The sequence below is a fragment of the Malania oleifera genome, chromosome 12 (assembly GCF_029873635.1).
Source record: "Malania oleifera isolate guangnan ecotype guangnan chromosome 12, ASM2987363v1, whole genome shotgun sequence".
NCBI classification, from domain to species: domain Eukaryota; kingdom Viridiplantae; phylum Streptophyta; class Magnoliopsida; order Santalales; family Ximeniaceae; genus Malania; species Malania oleifera.
Genome location: NC_080428.1, coordinates 72,074,299 through 72,093,090, shown reverse-complemented (window position 1 = coordinate 72,093,090; position 18,792 = coordinate 72,074,299). Strand labels below are relative to the sequence as shown.

General features: G+C 35.6%; 1 protein-coding gene across 2 annotated transcripts in view; it reads right to left on the bottom strand.

Moving 5' to 3' along the window:
• LOC131144111 (phospholipid-transporting ATPase 3) overlaps window positions 1-18,792 on the bottom strand; it is a 124,547-nt gene that overhangs the window by 88,326 nt on the left and 17,429 nt on the right. For both annotated transcript variants that reach the window (XM_058092504.1, XM_058092506.1), the window contains exons 2-5: window positions 12,659-12,724; window positions 8,459-8,520; window positions 6,678-6,759; window positions 6,363-6,473 (exon numbers count right to left, since the gene is read on the bottom strand). In XM_058092504.1, coding sequence (XP_057948487.1) covers window positions 6,363-6,473; window positions 6,678-6,759; window positions 8,459-8,520; window positions 12,659-12,724 — 321 coding nt within the window. The remainder of the gene's footprint in view (window positions 1-6,362; window positions 6,474-6,677; window positions 6,760-8,458; window positions 8,521-12,658; window positions 12,725-18,792) is intronic.

Here is an 18,792-nt window from a genome sequence, read left to right as displayed (position 1 = left end):
TAAAAATAGCCATGTGAGTTTAAAATAAAAATTAAATAAAAATATCCATAAATTTTTTTTAATTATCACCGTGCTCAAAAATGAGTTTAACAATTTCAATAATCGGGTAAAATAATTATAATTAATTTCTGTGTATAATATTTTAATAATTTGTGCTCTTTTGCAGTATAATTATTCTAATCATATTTTTTAACTGTTATTTGGTTTTTGAGGACAAAAATGAAAATGTCTTCAATTTTTTTAAAAAGTAAAATAAAATATTAACCAAACAGACTGCTATTTTTTCAGTTTCTAATTTTTAGTTTTTGTTTTAACAGTGATATAAGACCCTTCACAGATCTCTCCATATCTCTACAATTTCAAAAGCCTCTGTAGTCTGTACAAGTAATCAATATTATCCACAAGATTGGAAGGGTAGAAGTGGGCTCACTTATCAGTTATCATTGGGAGGTTGTATTACTCTCATTAGTGCTTCCCCAATTAACATTCCCAATTTCCCACATCCTATTTATCTTTTATCCCTTTTAAGAACTCTTGCAAGTGTCAAACGGGTTTTGGAGAGGCACTGATAGATTTCTTCTTGTCTTCCTGGTGAGAACAAGAGGTATAATCTTGTTAGTTGTATTACATGACCTAAGTTTGAGGGTGTTTGGGGTTTGGAAACATGGCAAACAAAGGCATCACTTTGATAGGGAAATGGTAATGGAGGTTCCTCGAGGTTAAACGTGTGTTTGATTCAATGGTTAAGCTAGGCTAGGCCAAACTAAGGACCCTTAACCATGTTTGATCACTTTAGTGTAACACAATAGTAGGATAAGACTTAAAAAGAGCTCCCCCCCCCCCCCCCCCTGCCCAACACATTCATGTTTCAAATCAAAAACAGAACCAATCCAACCTGTGTGCAGGATTTTGGTACTAGAAGCCTCTCACAAAAGCAACATTGCAACAATAACAAAAACAACAAAACAAAACCTTAAGTCCCACTAGGTGGGATCAACTATATGAATCATTTTCCCCCAATTTATGCAATGATGAACCATTTCTTTTGACAAATTTAGGGCTATTAAATCTTTACTCACTATCTCCTTCCAAATTCTTTTAGTTCTACCACTACCCCTTCTACTATCCCCCAATGTAACTAACTCTACCTCACTGGTGGACTATGTGGCCTATGTTGCAAGTGTCCATACCATCTGAATCGTCCCTCCCTTATCTTATCTTCTATAGGAGCTATGCCTAAGTTATCGTGAATATGTTTATTCCTTAATTTATCTTTCAGTGTTATACCACTCATCCATTTAAGCATTCTCATCTCAGCAACTTTTACTATTTAGATATTCTGTTTCTTTGTTGCCCAACATTCTTATCCATATAGCACAGCTGGTCTTGTAGCCGTCCTATAAAACTTCCTTTTTAATTTTAAGGGTATTCCACGATCACAAAGTACACTTGAAACACTTCTCCACTTTACCTGACTTGCTTTAACTCTATGCATTACATCATCTTCAATTTCTCCTTCAACTTGCATAATAGATCCAAGGTATCGAAACCTACAAGTGCTATTTATTTCTTCATCATCAAATTTAACTTTGTCTCCAATATTCCTCATACTATTACTGAAATTACATTTCATATATCCTGTCTTATTTCTACTTATTCTAAAGCCTCTAGATTCTAAAGCTTTTCTCTATATTTCTAACTCAGCATCTACTCCGCCCCTTAGTTTCATCAATTAATACAATATCATTTGCAAATAATATACACCATGGAACCTCCTTTTGAATACTCTTAGTCAGTTGGTCCATCACTAAAGCAAAAAGATAAGGGCTCAAAGCATATCCTTGATGTACACCTATGGTGATTGGAAAATTTCTAATTTCTCCATCTATAGTCCTTACACTAGTCATTACTCCATCTTACATATCCATAATGACATCAGTATACCAACTACATACACCCTTTTTTTTTTATAAAACCCACCATAGAACTTCCCTAGCTATCCTATCACATGCTTTCTCTAGGTTAATAAATACCATATGCAAGTCCCTCTTCTTTTCCCTAAACTTTTCCATTAATCTTCTTAAAAGATATATAGCTTATGTGGTTGATCTCCCAGGCTTAAAACCAAATTAATTTTCTAAGACCTTCATTTCTAACCTTATTCTTTAAACAACTACCCGTTCCCATAATTTCATCGTATGACTCATAAGTTTAATCCCATGATAGCTATTACAATATTAAATATCTCCTTTATTTTTGTATATAGGTATTAAAGTGTTTTTCCTCCATTCGTCTGGAATTTTCTTAGTTTTTATAATTGTATTAAATAAATTAGTTAACCATATAATTTCATTATCACCTAAGCATTTCCAAACTTCAATTGGGATGTTATTCGGTCCAATAGCTTTCCCATTTTTCATCCTTTCTAGTACAAACTTAACTTCATTAACTCTAATTTTGCGAATAAATCTCATATTTTTAGTCTTTTCCTCATTTGTCAAATCTAAGTTTAAGTCTTCTATTTGATTTTCATTAAACAACTAACTAAAGTAACTTCACCATCTTTCTTTAATGTCTTCGTCCTTAACCAGGACAATATCATCCTCTCTTTTTATACATTTTACATTTCCTAAGTCTTTACTCTTCCATTTTCTAGCTTTAGCAAGTTTTAATATCTCTTTCCCCTTCTTTTGTATCTAATTTATCACACAAACTATTATAAATAATTTGTATTTAACTTCACTAACGGTCTTTTTTGCATTTTTCTCACCTCCTTATACTTTTCAAAGTTATCCATGTTTCTATATTTTTGCCACGTTTTATACCAAATTCTTTTTGTCTTTACAGCCTTTTGGACATCTTTATCCCACCACAAACTTTTTTTGCTATTCGAGAATCTTCCCCTTAATTCACCTAAAATCTCTTTCACTATCTTTTTAATAGAGCTAGCTAATCTGCTTCAAAGAGTATTTGTATCTATCCAATCCTCTATAGTCCAATCCTCATCTTTAATCATTTTATCTTTAAATTTTATTATATTTTCTCCCTTTAGGTTCCACCAGCTAGTTCACTTACACTGGTTTATTTTATCCTTTTTCATCCATTTTTAAATACATATATCTAACACTAAGACTCTATATTGTGTGTTTAGGCTTTCACCTAAAATAACTTTACAATCCTTGCATGATAAACGATCTAACCTCCTAGTTAAAAAAAATATATTTGACTTCTATTTTGTCCACTTTAAAAAGGTTATTAAGTGTTCTTCTCTCTTCTTAAAGCGAGTATTCATTATACTAAAATCATATGACATAGCGAAGTCTACGATCATCTCCCCAGGCTCATTTTTGTCTTCATATCCATATCTTCTATGTATCTTCTCATAATTTTTATTATCCCTTCCAACAGGTCCATTCAAATCACCTCCTATAAATATTTTCTCAGCCCCTGGTACGCCTTGTATAATACTATCCATATCTTCCCAAAATTGTCTTTTAAGATTTTCTGCTAAGCCTACTTGAGGAGCATAAGCACTAATGATATTTATTATCTCTTGGCCTAATACCATCTTGATTTTTATAATTCTGTCCCCTACTTTATTTACATCAACAACGTTATCTTTTAAGTTTCCTTATGTTTTTCTGCTAAGTCTACAATAACTCCTACTCCATTCTTATGTTTTTCTTTTCCAGTATACAAAAGTTTAAATCCTGATTTATCAATTTCTCTAACTTCCTCCCCCACCCACTTAGTTTCTTGAAGGCAAATTATATTAATTTTTCTTCTAATCATTGTGTCCACAATTTTCATGCTTTTACCCGTAAGTGTCCCTATATTCCAAGTTGTTAATCTAATCCTAGTTTCCTTAACTAACTTCTATACCTGCCCACGTTCAAAATGATACAGGAACCCTCGCAAATTTGATATCCTACCCGGGGGCCGACACAGCGTGTTGCTTCAAGGCGACGACCTAGCCCACCCTCACCCATTTTTCGCTACACCCAGGTGGTACAAGTGCAATGCGTCATTCGTAGGAGACGCCCCAGCAAATATTCGGTAAGGATTCATATTATAGTAATCTTACAAATTTTACGCTGGCTGTCAGCTACCTAACGCAACCCTCCTCCTTTACCCGAGCTTGGCACCAGCTCTATGTGAAAAAATCAGGACATTAAGTGCATCATAGAAACAACATTACTATATATTATTTATAGAGGAAAATTGAATTAGAAAAAACATAAAATTAATCCAAAATATTCAAAATAGCTATAAAATAAAGAAACTTGGCTGCACTAATCATATTACTTTAATCCCCCCCAAAAAAAGAGTACGCAACAACTAACATATATTGACCATCGCACTTGACAACTCTTCATATTCTAAAGCAATGTTTTAAAAGGCAAAGCACAAGGCAAAACATTTAACCCTTAAGAGGCAAGGTGTAAGCCTTGAAGCGTTCGGGTGTAAGCCTTTTGAGAATTTTATTTTTAGATTAAAAAAAATGTGTCAATAAATTACATATATTTTAAAAATAAATAAAAAATTAAGAAAATCATAAATATAATGTAAAACAAAAAAATATAGATATACTTTGCAAACTACTTGTTGGCCATTCAAAAATTGCCAACTTGAATTCATGACATAAATCATGACGAGATAGCTATACTATTACAAAGTTTAAACTATTTTCACGATCTAAGATACAACTATCAATTATTTTGAAAAGGTTGAGGTTCAAGAATTTTAGAAATTAACTCACATTATGACATTCCTTTTACACAAACATGTAGTTAAAATCTTCTAACCAATTCCAACTTGAGAATCAAATACCCAAAATGTGTAAGCCTCAACTACAAAGGTGCAAAAGGCATGCCCTTTGTACAAATGTGTAAGCCTCAGCATGTATTGCATTAGCCTCTTTGGATTTGGTATTTTAGATTGAGCCTCAAGGCGTTTTAGGCATGCTTTGCCTTGACACAAGCCTCAATTGAGCCTTTTAAATTCTAAAGCATTGGCTGTATGCCTAATGGCTTCATAATTCTATCAAACACATCCTCCATTGGCTCCATTTGTTGACGAAGCATCAACTTTGTACAGACGAGGACTTTTGGGTTACTTTCTATGCATAACGATTGCTTTCACATGGTTTTTTCTCTTTTTATGAAAACTACAAAATTGACCCCACTCATTTTATCTTTCACTTGTGTCAATAGTCAATTTGGGAGAAGGACTCCAATTATCTTAACACCTTGTTTTTCATTTTGGTTGGATCAATTGACCCTATTGAATTGAATGTTGCTTTGCCAGTGCAATTAGTACCATGCAAATTATAGTAGTAAGAGCAATAAGATATTGTATGCAAGGTCTTAAATTTCGATTTCGACTAAAATTTCGAAGCTCCAAAAGTACGGAAATTTCGATGAAAATTTCGATTTCGATGTCAATTTCGATTTCGATTTGAAAAAATAACGGAAATAAGTAGTAAGCATGGAATTATTTTATAAAGCTTTAGAAATGATTAATAGACATAACAATTTAAGTTTTAGGACTAATACATTACAAGTAAATACATCTATGCTGTCTATGAGGTGGAGAAGTTGTAATATAATATGTGCATCAAACATATTTGTAAGATAATGTCCATTAAACATATTTAGTGATTAGTTAATACAAATGAAATTCATAAACCATTTAAATATTATTTATTATACAAATAATGATAATTTAGACATGAATGGTTAAATAAAATGTTGTTGTAAATTTACTTTTTCATAAATTTCAAAAGCACTTGTAGTAATATTTTGTTTCGATAAAAATAAATAAAATTAATTAAGAGAGAAATTTCACTTAACTCCAAAATTTCTCATTTGCATTTCGGGGAAATTTCATTGCATAGTTCAAATTTCGACAAGTTTCGCTAAAATTTCGAGATTTCGATAAATTTCGGATGATTTGTTGAAATTTCGACGGATATTATACAAGACAGAAATCGACTGCCATTTCGATTTCGAGGGTGATGGAAACCGGAAATTTCGACGGAAATTTCGATGATTTCGTGGAAATTTAAGACCATGATTGTATGTACCATTCAAATTGCAACATATACAAGCAAAAAGGCATCAAGTAGTCGAATTATTCCATTGGAAGGAAGAAAAAGAAGGTCAATTGTCATACTCAGGTTCTAAAACATTATAATAAAGGAAAGCTAATTAAAGTGACTTGTATAACAAGAATCACAGTTCTTTTTTTAGTTTTATATATTAAGTGTATGTAAATGGGCAAATGTGAAAACCAAAATTATACATTCTCATTGCAACACTTCAAAGTACACATATGGTGAGATAAAAGTGTAGCAATCTTACTCTGACAATGTCTCCAACCTGCAGCTTCTTCCAGTGTACAAATTCCCACCTTCGATCTTGCAACACTTCTATAAGAGAATTATTTATCCCCTTATCATTTTGAAAACGCTTCTGTTTTTTACATATCAAGGGAAGAAAAACAACATAAAAATGAGGAGTCAAGTGATATTCATATACCAGACAAAATCTAATAGGGACTACTCCAGCCTTAAGCAAACCTATAATAAAATAATACAGAATGAAGTTCATTCTCTGAAATATCTTGTGCAAGAAAAAGATCATAACTTCATGCTGGAATATGTGCGGGAAACTCACCCAGTCCTCAAATGCCTCCTTCACAAGGGAGATAAAAAGCACCAAACCCAGTGGTACCATATTCGTTATTGGCTGCACAGGACTGCATTATGAAAAGCAAAATAATTCTTCAATGCATTTTTTAAAAGCATAGGAAATTTTGTTATAATTTTTTAAAAAAATTCAATGCATTGTGTAGAAGCAGAGGAAAATCAAAGCAATATTCCAAATTTTTTTATTTTTCATTGCTTTTCCGATTAACCTCAGGTCAAAACCATGTCCATTAAAAAGAGGGGGGGGGGGGGAGACAGAATGACAGCCACTGCAACATGTGCACGGTTCAGATTAGGAAAGCAGAAAGCACAACACCATGAATTGGAAAAGCAGGAACAATACGAGGATCAATCAGAGAACAAGAACAGATACAGGTGGTGGATAAGAAACCCAAAAAAACGCACCATCAAAATGCTAAGCATAATAGAAAGCAATTCAACAGCACCTTAAGATGCCAAACATTGCTCCAACAAAAATGTCCAGTATTTAGGCATTTCTTGACAAACAAAATCAAGGAGCTTCGACATTATTACTTAACAAAATTCCACAATTCAAGCTTCCAAACAAAATGTTTAGTGTCCAACAGCATTAAAAGCAAAATTCCAAACACTACTGCAAACATTATTTAGTGACATAGAAAATTTTAAATATTAAAAGGAAAAAAATAAAAAAATAAAACATTATGAGAGCAAGTCACCCTCAAGGCAAAAAAATGTGGAATGAATGTTTGGAGTGTGGAAAGCTTTGTGTTCAAGTAAGCACTCAAGCAAACATCATGCTCAAGTAACCATGCAATTAATTCCTCTGCAGATTACATCATTAGACATTAGACAAAGTTTGAAATTGAAGATTAAGTTGGGTAACATTTGATGATCAACCAGTTTTTATTTACATGATTAATAAATGGTAAATTGCATAAATCTCCCCAGAGGTTGCTGATTTGACACCTGTTTTTCTTGAGGTCTAAAAAAATAAACGCATTATACTCACCCCAGTTTAATATTCTTTGCAGTCATACCCTGATTAGTAGTTTAACTGTTCTAAAATTTCCTAAATAGCATAGTTTTTTTAAATGACAATTTTGCCCTTGCATGTTGAAAATTAGTGGCACTATCAGTAACAAATAGACTTTTGACTTTCGAGCATTAGGTGAGCAAACTAGGTATAGATTAGAAAAATCAAACTGATTGTGAACACGCTTTGACAGAATTTAGGTGTCGATCATAAACCTTTGCACAGGATTGCTCATTTTACAGCCAGGCTAGTTACTCATATAGTCATATCTATACAAAACAAAATGCTTTCAAAAATTATTTTGTTGATGTATTCAAAGAGCAAATTATGCTTTTAATTATTATCATTAATGAAATTGTGGAATCTAGCACTTGAATAGGTAAGCACAAATATCAGAACCCTGAGGAAAGATATATGCAACTTAGCCAAATAAAATTAAAGTTTGCATAAATAAATTAAAATATATTGATAATGCTCTTTTAGAAACCAGTAAAAAATTAAAATATTTTATCTGAAAGCAATAATGAAGCTGACTGCATGTAAATAAGATCTGATTGCCAAGCCTGATCCATTCAAGTATAGAAAGTATGAGTCAGACTTTGCCAAACTGTTATTTGGCCATATTGAATTCAAACAAAACATGATGCATTATATATATCACCCACATGAGTGTGCTATGTCCTGTAAATGATGCTATAAAACAATTTAACAGTCCCTAGGTCAACATAATTTACCTGATTGGCGTTACTGATAAGATTGAGATCATAAGAAAGTAGAGGTTAGCTACCCGCCTGAACTGTCAGTGCAAACAAAGAAAAGAAAAAATTTTAGAACGAAGTACCCAAGACAGGAAAAAACATCAGTTGAAGCCTTGCAGTACTGCATATATACCAAAAAACCAACCAAAACCAATCCATTAATTATAATGAATATTTTAATTCTATCAAGTCCTTTTACTGAAACCCTTATTTCTTAATCATAAACCAGCCTACAAGCACATGCTACAAAGCACAAACTAACCACAATAACCCATTTAATAAGTGACAGGTCCGCCTACATCTTTTAGGCTGCCCATTTGGCATACTCATTTTTGGCATAAATTTAGGAAATTATATTTGAATCAAACTTTTCTTTGTATTTTGTAATTTCCTGCTTCGTAGATTTTATGTAAATATGTGTTTTAGTTAGTTGTAGGTATAAATACTTGGCTTCTAAGTTGTTTGACACCGTTAATCATTTCAAATCTGATTTCCAGAACTATTTCCTCTTTCTTTCTCTCTCTACCCCTTCTTCCTCCTCCGGTCCTCTTCCTTTTCCTTCCCTTCTCCTTCTATTCTTCCTTGGGCTGCTTACATCTTTTAGGCCACCCATTTTACATACTTATTTTTAGGCATAGATTTAGGAAATTATGCTTAAATTAAACTTTTCTTTGTATTGTGTAATTTCCTGTTTTTTGGGGGGATTTTATGTAAATATGTGTTTTAGTTAGTTGTAGGTATAACATATAAATACCTGGCTTGTAAGTTGTTCCAGACAGTTATCATTTTGAAATCTGATTTCCAGAACTGTTTCCTCTTTTTTTCGTGCAGCTCTCTCCCTCTTCCTACTTCCTTCTTCTTCCTCCTCCTGTCTTCTTCTTCCCTTCTCCTTCCCCCCTTCTTCTGTTCTTCCCCTGCTCTGTCTATAATTTCTATTCTGTCCTGCTGTCTCTTCTACTTGCAGCAGTTCTTCCCCCTCCACTGCCTCCTCTCTCTCTCTCACACACTCTCACTATTCTGATTTTCTCTTCCCGTCCAGCATCAACTTGGTCAGGTTCCATTCAAACACACAACCCACTACTGTAACTTCATTCACTTCACAGCACCCCTTCAAACCAACTCCATTTCTATATTAATTCAACATTCTATTTTCTCTCTCCACAATCCTCCTCTCTGTATTCCTTGTTACATATCAGAAACTACAGTATCACTGCAGCACTGTTCATTGCCAGAAAACCGAAAACTGCAGTCGTGGCCCTCAAAGACAGACCCTAATTTCCAGTCATTATTCCTCCACACTTGAGAAAGATGTGGAAAAGCTTGAAATTGTGCCCAAGATATGATAAATGGCATTCCTTTGTCCAATAATTTGTCACATATACATACTGCAACTATATATCACCAAAAGCCCTTCACAACCCGCAAGCAAGCTTGACTCCAAATTTCTCAAGAACCATCTTCAATTCACATGAAGTCTAGAGTGCATGCAGAAATTAAACAAATTCACATAAAGAACTCACGAACACAGCAATGCAATCTGACTTTTATTGTTGCCAGTAACATATCAATGCTGATGGCAACCTGATAGTTCAATTTACAGCCTTTTCTATCAATCTCACACTTGAGTGCAAAATATCTTGACTGGAACCAAAATCCCCCACAGCAAATCAAAATCTCAGGAGAAACACCAATTTATCATGTCTGGAACTAATTTCTCACAATTCTAGCAGTTGCAGGGTATTCAGGAATTTTCCTCAAACGCCTTGCCAGAGCGTGGGGCACGTGAGTCACCGACGGTGACTTTCCGACAGTAAAGTGGGGCAAAGGGAGATCAGGGGATGGGGATTGCACTGGTGGAGGTGGTGTGATGAGAAAAGAGCAGGAATTTGGGTTTTCCAAAGGGCCGACATCTGGGCAATGTTTGCCCAGCACAAGGAGGCCCTCCAGTGGTCAGATGGAGACAAAATTATAGGGGAAGGGGTTTTGGGGGGGTTATGATTTTGATGATGTGGGAGGTGTTGCTAGAATATACCAAGAATGGGGTATTTGAAATATTGGGGTGGCAACTAGAATTTTTTGAGAAGTTCGGAACTGTTTTTTTTTAACTGAAATTACAGGGCAAAGAAGATGGTTGAAGGGGATGAAATCTGGGAATGGGATTTAGAGAGAGAGAGAGAGAGAGAATAGAGGGAGTGGAACCAGAGTGAAGAAGAAGAAAAATAAATATTGAAGGGAGAAGAGGCAGCAGAAGAAGCGGCAGGGCAGAATAGAACAGAGATAGATGAGAACAAAACAAAGAAGGAAGAAAGAGGAGAGAAAAAAAATCAGAAATAGAGAGAAAATTAAGAGAATTAGGGGATAAAATTAGAAGAAGAGAAGATTAGAAGAACACGGCAGAAGAGAGGAGAGAAGGGGAAGATGGGGAAGACTGAAGTGGAAGAATGGAAATCAAATTTGGGCTATGATACCAAACAATGAAGAGGCAGCATCAAGGATCTGCAGACATGGAGGAGACTAGAATAAATTGAAGAGGACAGAAGATGAAGGGCGGAGAGAAGAGACACAAGGGGGAACACACGTTCACTTTCTCAATTCAAATTCAACAAATGCCTACAACAAGTCTTTCACACACTATTTATAGGAAGCATCTTCACATGCAATTACGCATATACCCCTAAAACTACATTACATTACAAACATACCCTAGATGCACAAATATTACAAGCAAGCCCCCAAATACACAATACTATATTGATTAAACTACACACATAATAAACTACTAACTAAACCCAACAATCCCTTGACCTGATTCTTTTGAATTATTCTCCAACAATGATCTTTCCAAAGTCTTGCCTCTTGTCTTACATCACTTGGTTCATTTGAGAGATCGTCCTACTTCAGATGCTACATGGCTTACTGAGTATTGTTCATAAGGGCACATCTGAGTTGTGAGTCATATTACCATCACATACTCTCCAAAGCTGAGTTCCTTTCTCCCGGGAAGTATGACAGAGGAGCCGCACATTGGCATACTTATTTTAGCTGTCTATTTAGGAAAAAAAGGGCAGCCCGGTGCACAAAGCTCCCACGTATGCGGGGTCCGTGGAAGGGGCGGACCACAATGGGTCTATAGTACGCAGCCTTACCTTACATTTTTGCAAAAGGCTGTTTCCATGCCTCAAACCCGTGACCTCCAGGTCACACGGTGACAACCTTACTGTTGCGCCTAAGCTCCCCTTCTAGGCGTCTATTTAGGAAATTATGTTTAAATTAAACTTTTCTTTGTATTGCTTTTATTGGGTATTTAATGTAAATATGTTCTTTTAGCTAGTTGTGAGTATAAATAGTTGGCTTTTAAGTTGTTTGAGACAGTTATCACTCTGAAATCTGATTTCCAGAACTGCTCTCTGTCTCTCTCTCTCTCTCTTGTGCAGCCCTCTACCACTTCCCCTTCTTTTCCCTCCTGCCTTTTTCTTCCTTTCTTCTTCCCTTCTCCTTCTGTTCTTCCTTCACTCTGTCTTTAATTTTTGTTCTATTATGCTGTCTCTTCCACTTGCAGCAGTTCCTCTTCTTCTCCTTCCCTCTTTTTCTTCTCCTTTCTATTATTCTCTCTTAATTATCTCTCTTTCTCTTTTGATTTTATGTACCTGTCCTGCATCAATATGTGTTTGTGCATACCCCACCCCCAATCCATACACACCCATGCTATGCAGGCACACAGACACTTGAGAAAGATTTCATAACAAGTGACCATGTCAGTACTGATAGTGGAATGGATTTAGAAATTACATTGCGCTACAAAGAAAGGTACTAATGAAGCATTTTATTACACTGTTGAAGCATTTTGTTACACTATTAATAAGCATATGCCTGATTGAACAACTGAAAACCCAAGCTACAAAGTACTGGTAGTAAAAATCGCTACAAGTTCCTTTTCAAAAAATATATATAATTACTCTGCTTTCCACAGTCACCAGGCAATAGAAAGTCCTCCTTTGATAAGAGAATAATTTTAACAAAACGTAGGCATTTAAATTGAGCAACTAATTGGGTTCAGTTTTCAAGCCCAAGCCTAATCATTCGTAAAGCTATAAAATAAGAAATGCATGTAAGATCAAAAGATAGCTATTTTTATCCATCTTTTCCTCATTGGACAGAGAGCTAAATCTAATTTACCTGTTCAAACAGCCCTTTTGGTAAAAAGGTAAGAACATTGTACTTTGTAGTCGATATAGAATTCCCCTGAAACAATTGATTACATACTCTGATCAAAACCAAATAGAGTCTTACTGGAAAATGATAGTAGCAAATAAAATATGAAAACAAGGGTCTCAATGAAATGATTTCTGCAAAACACAAAGCAAATAGCAAGCAATAACTTTCAAATATATGCATGTGAATGAATAAAAAACCAAATACCTTCTAAAGTAAATGTATGCATATATTTTAGAATGCTTGACTAATGCATCATCAACCAGAAAAAATTCTAAGAGTTAAACTCACTCTGACTGCAGTGTGACCCTAAATGGCAGCATGTGCTAGTTCATGCCGTCTGTTTTAGCTATTTAGTTAGGTCAGACATGGGAACTATCTTACCTGGTTTAGCTTCATTCAGTACCCCTTATTGATAGATATTTAATTTTTTTGAAAAAAATTAAAAATAAAAAATAAAAAACTCTGAATTTGTTCATACATAGTGTCAACTTTAACTACTTAATGTTAAAAGTAGTGTTTGGTTTAGCCAATAACATTCCCACAAGAATTTAGTGATTATAATAATAATATACTATCTATAATTTCTTTTATTGAAAAAGGAAATTTTACTAAGAAGAAAAAATACAACAAGAAGCATAAGAAATCTTCCTTAAAAGATACAAGAAGAAAGAATAAAACAAAATAAATCAACAAAGCATGGCCAGCCAATCACGCAGTAAATCAGCAAAAGAAAACCCCATGAAACATCCAGCTGCAAAAACCCACAAAAAAGACCCAATACCGAATCCTATTCCAAAGCACAATCAAAGACATCCTCTTCCCCGTAAAAAATATGAGCATTCTGTTCCAACCAAGTCTGCCAGAAAACTGCAAAATTGCACACTTTGACAATGCCGAAGCATCTTTACCCCTTCCAAAACCTGAAAATAGATAGCCAGCAAATCCTCAACCAACTCCGGGCATACCCAACTCTCTCCAATAAGCCAAAAAAGGATTATTCCACACCCTCCAAGAAAAGGAGCACTGAAAAAATAGGTGAAAAGCATGTTCTGAATTTTGAAAACAAAAGAACATACATCTGGAAATATAGCCTTTAAAGGTCTACTACTATACAACAAATTGCTAGTTTTAACTCAGTTAAGAATGACCAACCAAATAAAAGCCTTAATCCTAGAGAAGATTTTAGCCTTCCAAATGGATATATGAAGCCAGAAACACAAGTGTTTTTCAGTTAAATGCTCACAGAAAGATTTACAAAATACCCCCCCACAAGAATCGAGAATCCAGGAACAATAGTCCCATCTTTCGAAAAGGAGCCTACTATTCAACAAACCTAGTTAGAAGGCAAGCTCCAAAACCTCCCTATTGTTAAAAGCTCTACAATAATGGAAATCCCAAAAGAACCCAGCCCCATTAGAAAAAGAAGAATGAAGAAATAGACTCATTGCGCAAAGAGAACTATCTAAAAAATGCGAGGAAAAGCTGAAAAAGCAAAGAAACCCCCCCCCCCCCCGACCCAAATGTCTTCCCAAAACTGAATACAATACCCATTGGCACAATATGAAAAAATTTAAAAAAAATATGTAAGGAATAAAAAGAGGATACGACTATGAAATACCCTACCATGGACTTTCACAAGAACATCTCAACACCAAATATTATTATATGTATAGGAGTATATAATATATTGTTGGAAAATTTCAAATCTGTTTAGTCAACTTTCCTATTTTTCTAAGAGAATCTCGACTGTGAATGTATGAATATCCTAGAATATTTAGTTTCCTTAGAAGTTAGCATCTTTGGCTCTTTCCTTCTTGGTTCTTTCCTTCTATTCTTCTGCTGTACATCTATTTATATAGACCTGTACCTATGTTACGATTAATGAGAATTATTTCGACAAGAAGCTATCTCATTCTAGATGGTATCAAAGCTAGGTCCGGCTCTTGGCCTTGTGCAAACCCTAGTTTCCCTTTGCGGCTCCAATCTGACCCTAATCTCTATAGGGTTTTCTTCCTTGTTCAACTCTACCCTAATCTCTTCTGTTGCTGTAGCCATGGCTGAAACTTCAAACAAAGCTAAACCAAACCAAACCTGAAACCAGACCTACCCATTCGGAACCTTACACTGTCCAAATTACCAATATACGATTGAATGAGGCCAACTTCCTGCGGTGGTCACAATCTGTCAAGATGTATATTCGTGGAAGAGGGAAGATAGGGTACTTGGCTGGTGAAGCTAAGGAGCCCGAGAAGACAGACCCATCTTATGCTATATGGGATGCTGAAAATTCCATGGTGATGGCATGGCTCGTGAATGCTATAGATGAAGACATTAGTGCTAATTACATGTGTTGTTCCACTGCAAAGGAACTCTGGGACAATGTAAGTCAGATATACTCTGACCTTGGGAATTACTCTCAGATTTATGAATTGCAGCAGAAGATCAGCAATACTTATCAAGGTGACCGCAGTGTAACAAGGTATTTCAATGTTCTTAAGAGCCTATGGCAAGATATGGATTTATTTAATGATTATGAATGGAAAAATCCTGCTGATTGCAATCACAATAAGAGAATGGTGGAAAATGCAAGAATTTTTAAATTCTTGGCTGGACTTGATGATTAGTTTGATGAAGTAAGGGGAAGAATCCTAGGGAGACAGCCTCTACCCCCACTCGGGAAGTATTTTCTGAAGTAGGACGAGAAAATTGTCGAAGGAGTGTGATGATGATGAAAAAGGAGGATGAGACTGGAAAATTCTGCTCTACTTGCTGCCAATAATCCTGCTCCTCATGCTGCTGGTAACACAGATTTGGCTACTGCCAATATTTCTGCACAGCGGCCTTAGTCTAATCAAAGGAGGTTGGAAGATAAGCCTCGAGTACGGTGTGACTATTGCAATAAGCAACGCCACACTTGAGAAAATTGCTGGAAACTCCATGGAAAGCCAGCAAATTGGAAGAGCAACAAATTTGGACCCTCTGGTAGCAATCATGCAGTCCTTAAAGCCAATAAAGCTAATTTCCTAAGTGCTGAGCAAGTGGATCATCTTCTTCTTCAACTGCTGAAATCTACTTCTGCCTCTGGTCTTCCTACTGGTTCATTGGCCCAAACAGGTGATAACTCTAGTGCCTACCCTTATTGCTTAAATCTTGCACCATGGATCATTGATCGTGGTGCATCTAATCACAGGACCAGTACCTCACAATTGTTTCAATCTTATTCTCCTTGTTCTGGTAATAAAAAGATTAGAATTGTAGATGGAAGTTTTTCATCCATTGCTGGAACAGCATCTGTCCAAATCTCTAAAAAAATAGAACTCAAATCTGTCCTTCATGTCCCTAAACTTGCTTGTTACCTGCTGTATGTTAGTAAACTCTCACGGGATTCTAATTGTTTGTATCATTTTCTTTGATTCCCATTGTGAATTTGGACCAACTCTCGGGGAGGATGATTGGTAGTGCTAGGATGATTGATGGACTCTACTACTTCGATGAAATTTTACTCAACAATAAACAAGCTCAGGGTTTGAGTAGTAGTACTAATTCTGTTTCTGTATGTGAACAAATAATGCTTTGGCATCTTAGACAAGGACATCCTAGTTTTCTCTATTTAAGACATTTGTTTCCTAGCTTATTTAAAAAACTGGATTGGAATTCTCTTCACTGTGATGTTTGCCACATATCCAAAAGTCACCAAAGCACCTATCAATCAAAAGCTTATCATTCTTCCAAACCTTTTTATTTCATTCATAGTGATATTTGGGGTCCCTCAAAAATCAGTACTACTTCTAGTAAGAAATGGTTTTTTAAGTTTATTGATGATCATACACGTTTGTGTTGGGTGTACTTATTGAGTGACAAATCTGAGGTTGGAAAAAATTTTCAAGATTTTTATAAGATGGTTGAAACCCAGTTCCAAACGAAAATCAGTATCCTTAGAACTGATAATGGTACTGAATATTTTAACAAATGTTTAGGAATGTTTCTTTCAACAAAGGGTATTCAACATCAATCTGCTTGTCATGACACCCCACAACAAAATGGCATTGCTAAGAGAAAAAATCGCCATTTGTTAGAGGTTGCACTGGCCCTAATGTTTTCAATGCAAGTTCCTAAATATCTGCATGTTATCTTATCAATAGGATGCCTACTCGAGTGCTAAAATACATCACTCCCTTAGATTGCCTAAAAAAATTGTTTCCTACATGTCGGATAACATCAGACCTACCACCAAAAGTGTTTGGATGCACTATTTTTGTTCATATACCTACCAATCTTCAATCCAAGCTTGATCCTAGGGCAGAAAAATGTGTTTTACTTGGATATGCTCCTAATAGAAAAGGGTACAAATGTTTTAACCCTCTGACCAGAAAAATTCATATCAGTATGGATGTTGTTTTTATTGAAAACTAGCCCTTTTTTGGCCATAACTATCTTCAAGGGAAGAAAAAGGAAACTGAAGATGAGTTATGGCAAACCTCTAAGCCTCTTCCAAATGTTTTCCTTGACATTTGACATCCACTCTTCAAAAGGTCAAGAAACCGATACTTTAACTGGCGAAAATAATGGAAATCCTAGCCTACCTATACAAGGCATACATAATTCACAAACAGAGGGAGATGTACTATCAAATATTCCCTCATCTGAGCTTCGTGTTTATACTAGAAGAAGAAATCATCAGAATAATAGAGCTCTTTCTTCAAATCCAGAGCAAGGCCAATCATCATCACCTACACAAGTTGGTTCTCCTTCACATACTCTAGGTACTTTTTCTTCTTCAGATCCTTGTTTTGATAATTCTTCTGATCTTGACCTACCCATTGCCCTTAGGAAAGGAGTTAGAACTTGTACCACACATCCTATTTCCAACCATCCATCCTATCATAGACTCTTCGATTCTCATAAGGCCTTTACTTCAAATATTTCTCATCTGTTTATTCCAAGAACCATTCAAGAAGCACTAGATCACCCGCAATGGAAATTGGCTGTTCAAGAAGAGATGGATGCACTAATTGGTAACGGCACTTGGAAAATTGGTGACCTACCGGAGGGGAAGAAGACTGTTGGCTGTAAATGGGTATTTACAATAAAATTTAAGGCTAATGGGAGTATAGAAAGGTACAAAGCAAGACTTGTGGCGAAGGGGTTCACTCAAACATATGGAATTGACTACTAGGAAACATTTGCTCCAATAGCCAAGATGAACTCAATCCGTGTGTTGCTCTCTCTAGCAGCTCACTCTAACTGGCCCTTATATCAACTAGATGTGAAGAATGCCTTCTTAAATGGAGACTTAGAGGAGGAAGTCTTTATGGATCTACTGCTAAGACTTGAAGGGAAAGGTGGCAAAGGCAAGGTGTGCAAATTGAGGAAATCATTGTATGGACTCGAACAATCTCCTAGAGCTTGGTTTGAACGCTTTGGGAAGGTAGTAAAGAGTCATGGTTACAGCCAAGGTCAAGCCGATCATACCATGTTCTATAGACACACGAGTGAAGGTAAAATGGCTATCCTTATTGTCTATGTAGATGATATAATTCTGACAGGTGATGATAGCAATGAGCTAGAGAGGTAAAAGAAGATCCTTGCTCAGGAATTTGAGATCAAAGACTTAGGAAACTTGAAGTATTTTCTTAGTATGGAATTTGCAAGGTCAAAGAAAGGAATTTTTGTTTCCCAACGCAAGTATGTGCTTGATTTACTTGGAGAAATAGGTCTGCTAGGGTGCAAAGCAACAGAAACACCTATAGAGCCGAACATAAAACTCCAACCAGCTAAGGCTGAAGAAGTGATCAACAGAGAGCAATACCAAAGATTGGTAGGGAAACTCCTTTATCTCTCACATACACGTCCTGACATAGCCTTTGCAACAAGCGTGGTAAGTCAATTTATGCACTCACCAGGACCCGAGCATTTTGATGCTGTGTACAAGATTCTAAAGTACCTAAAAGGGACTCCAATTAAAGGTTTATTATTCGGAGGACATGGGAATTTACAAGTTGAAGTATACACTGATGCAGAGGCAGAATTTAGGGCTGTTGCTCATGGAATTTGTGAAGCACTATGGATCCAAAGGTTGCTGGAAGAATTAAAGA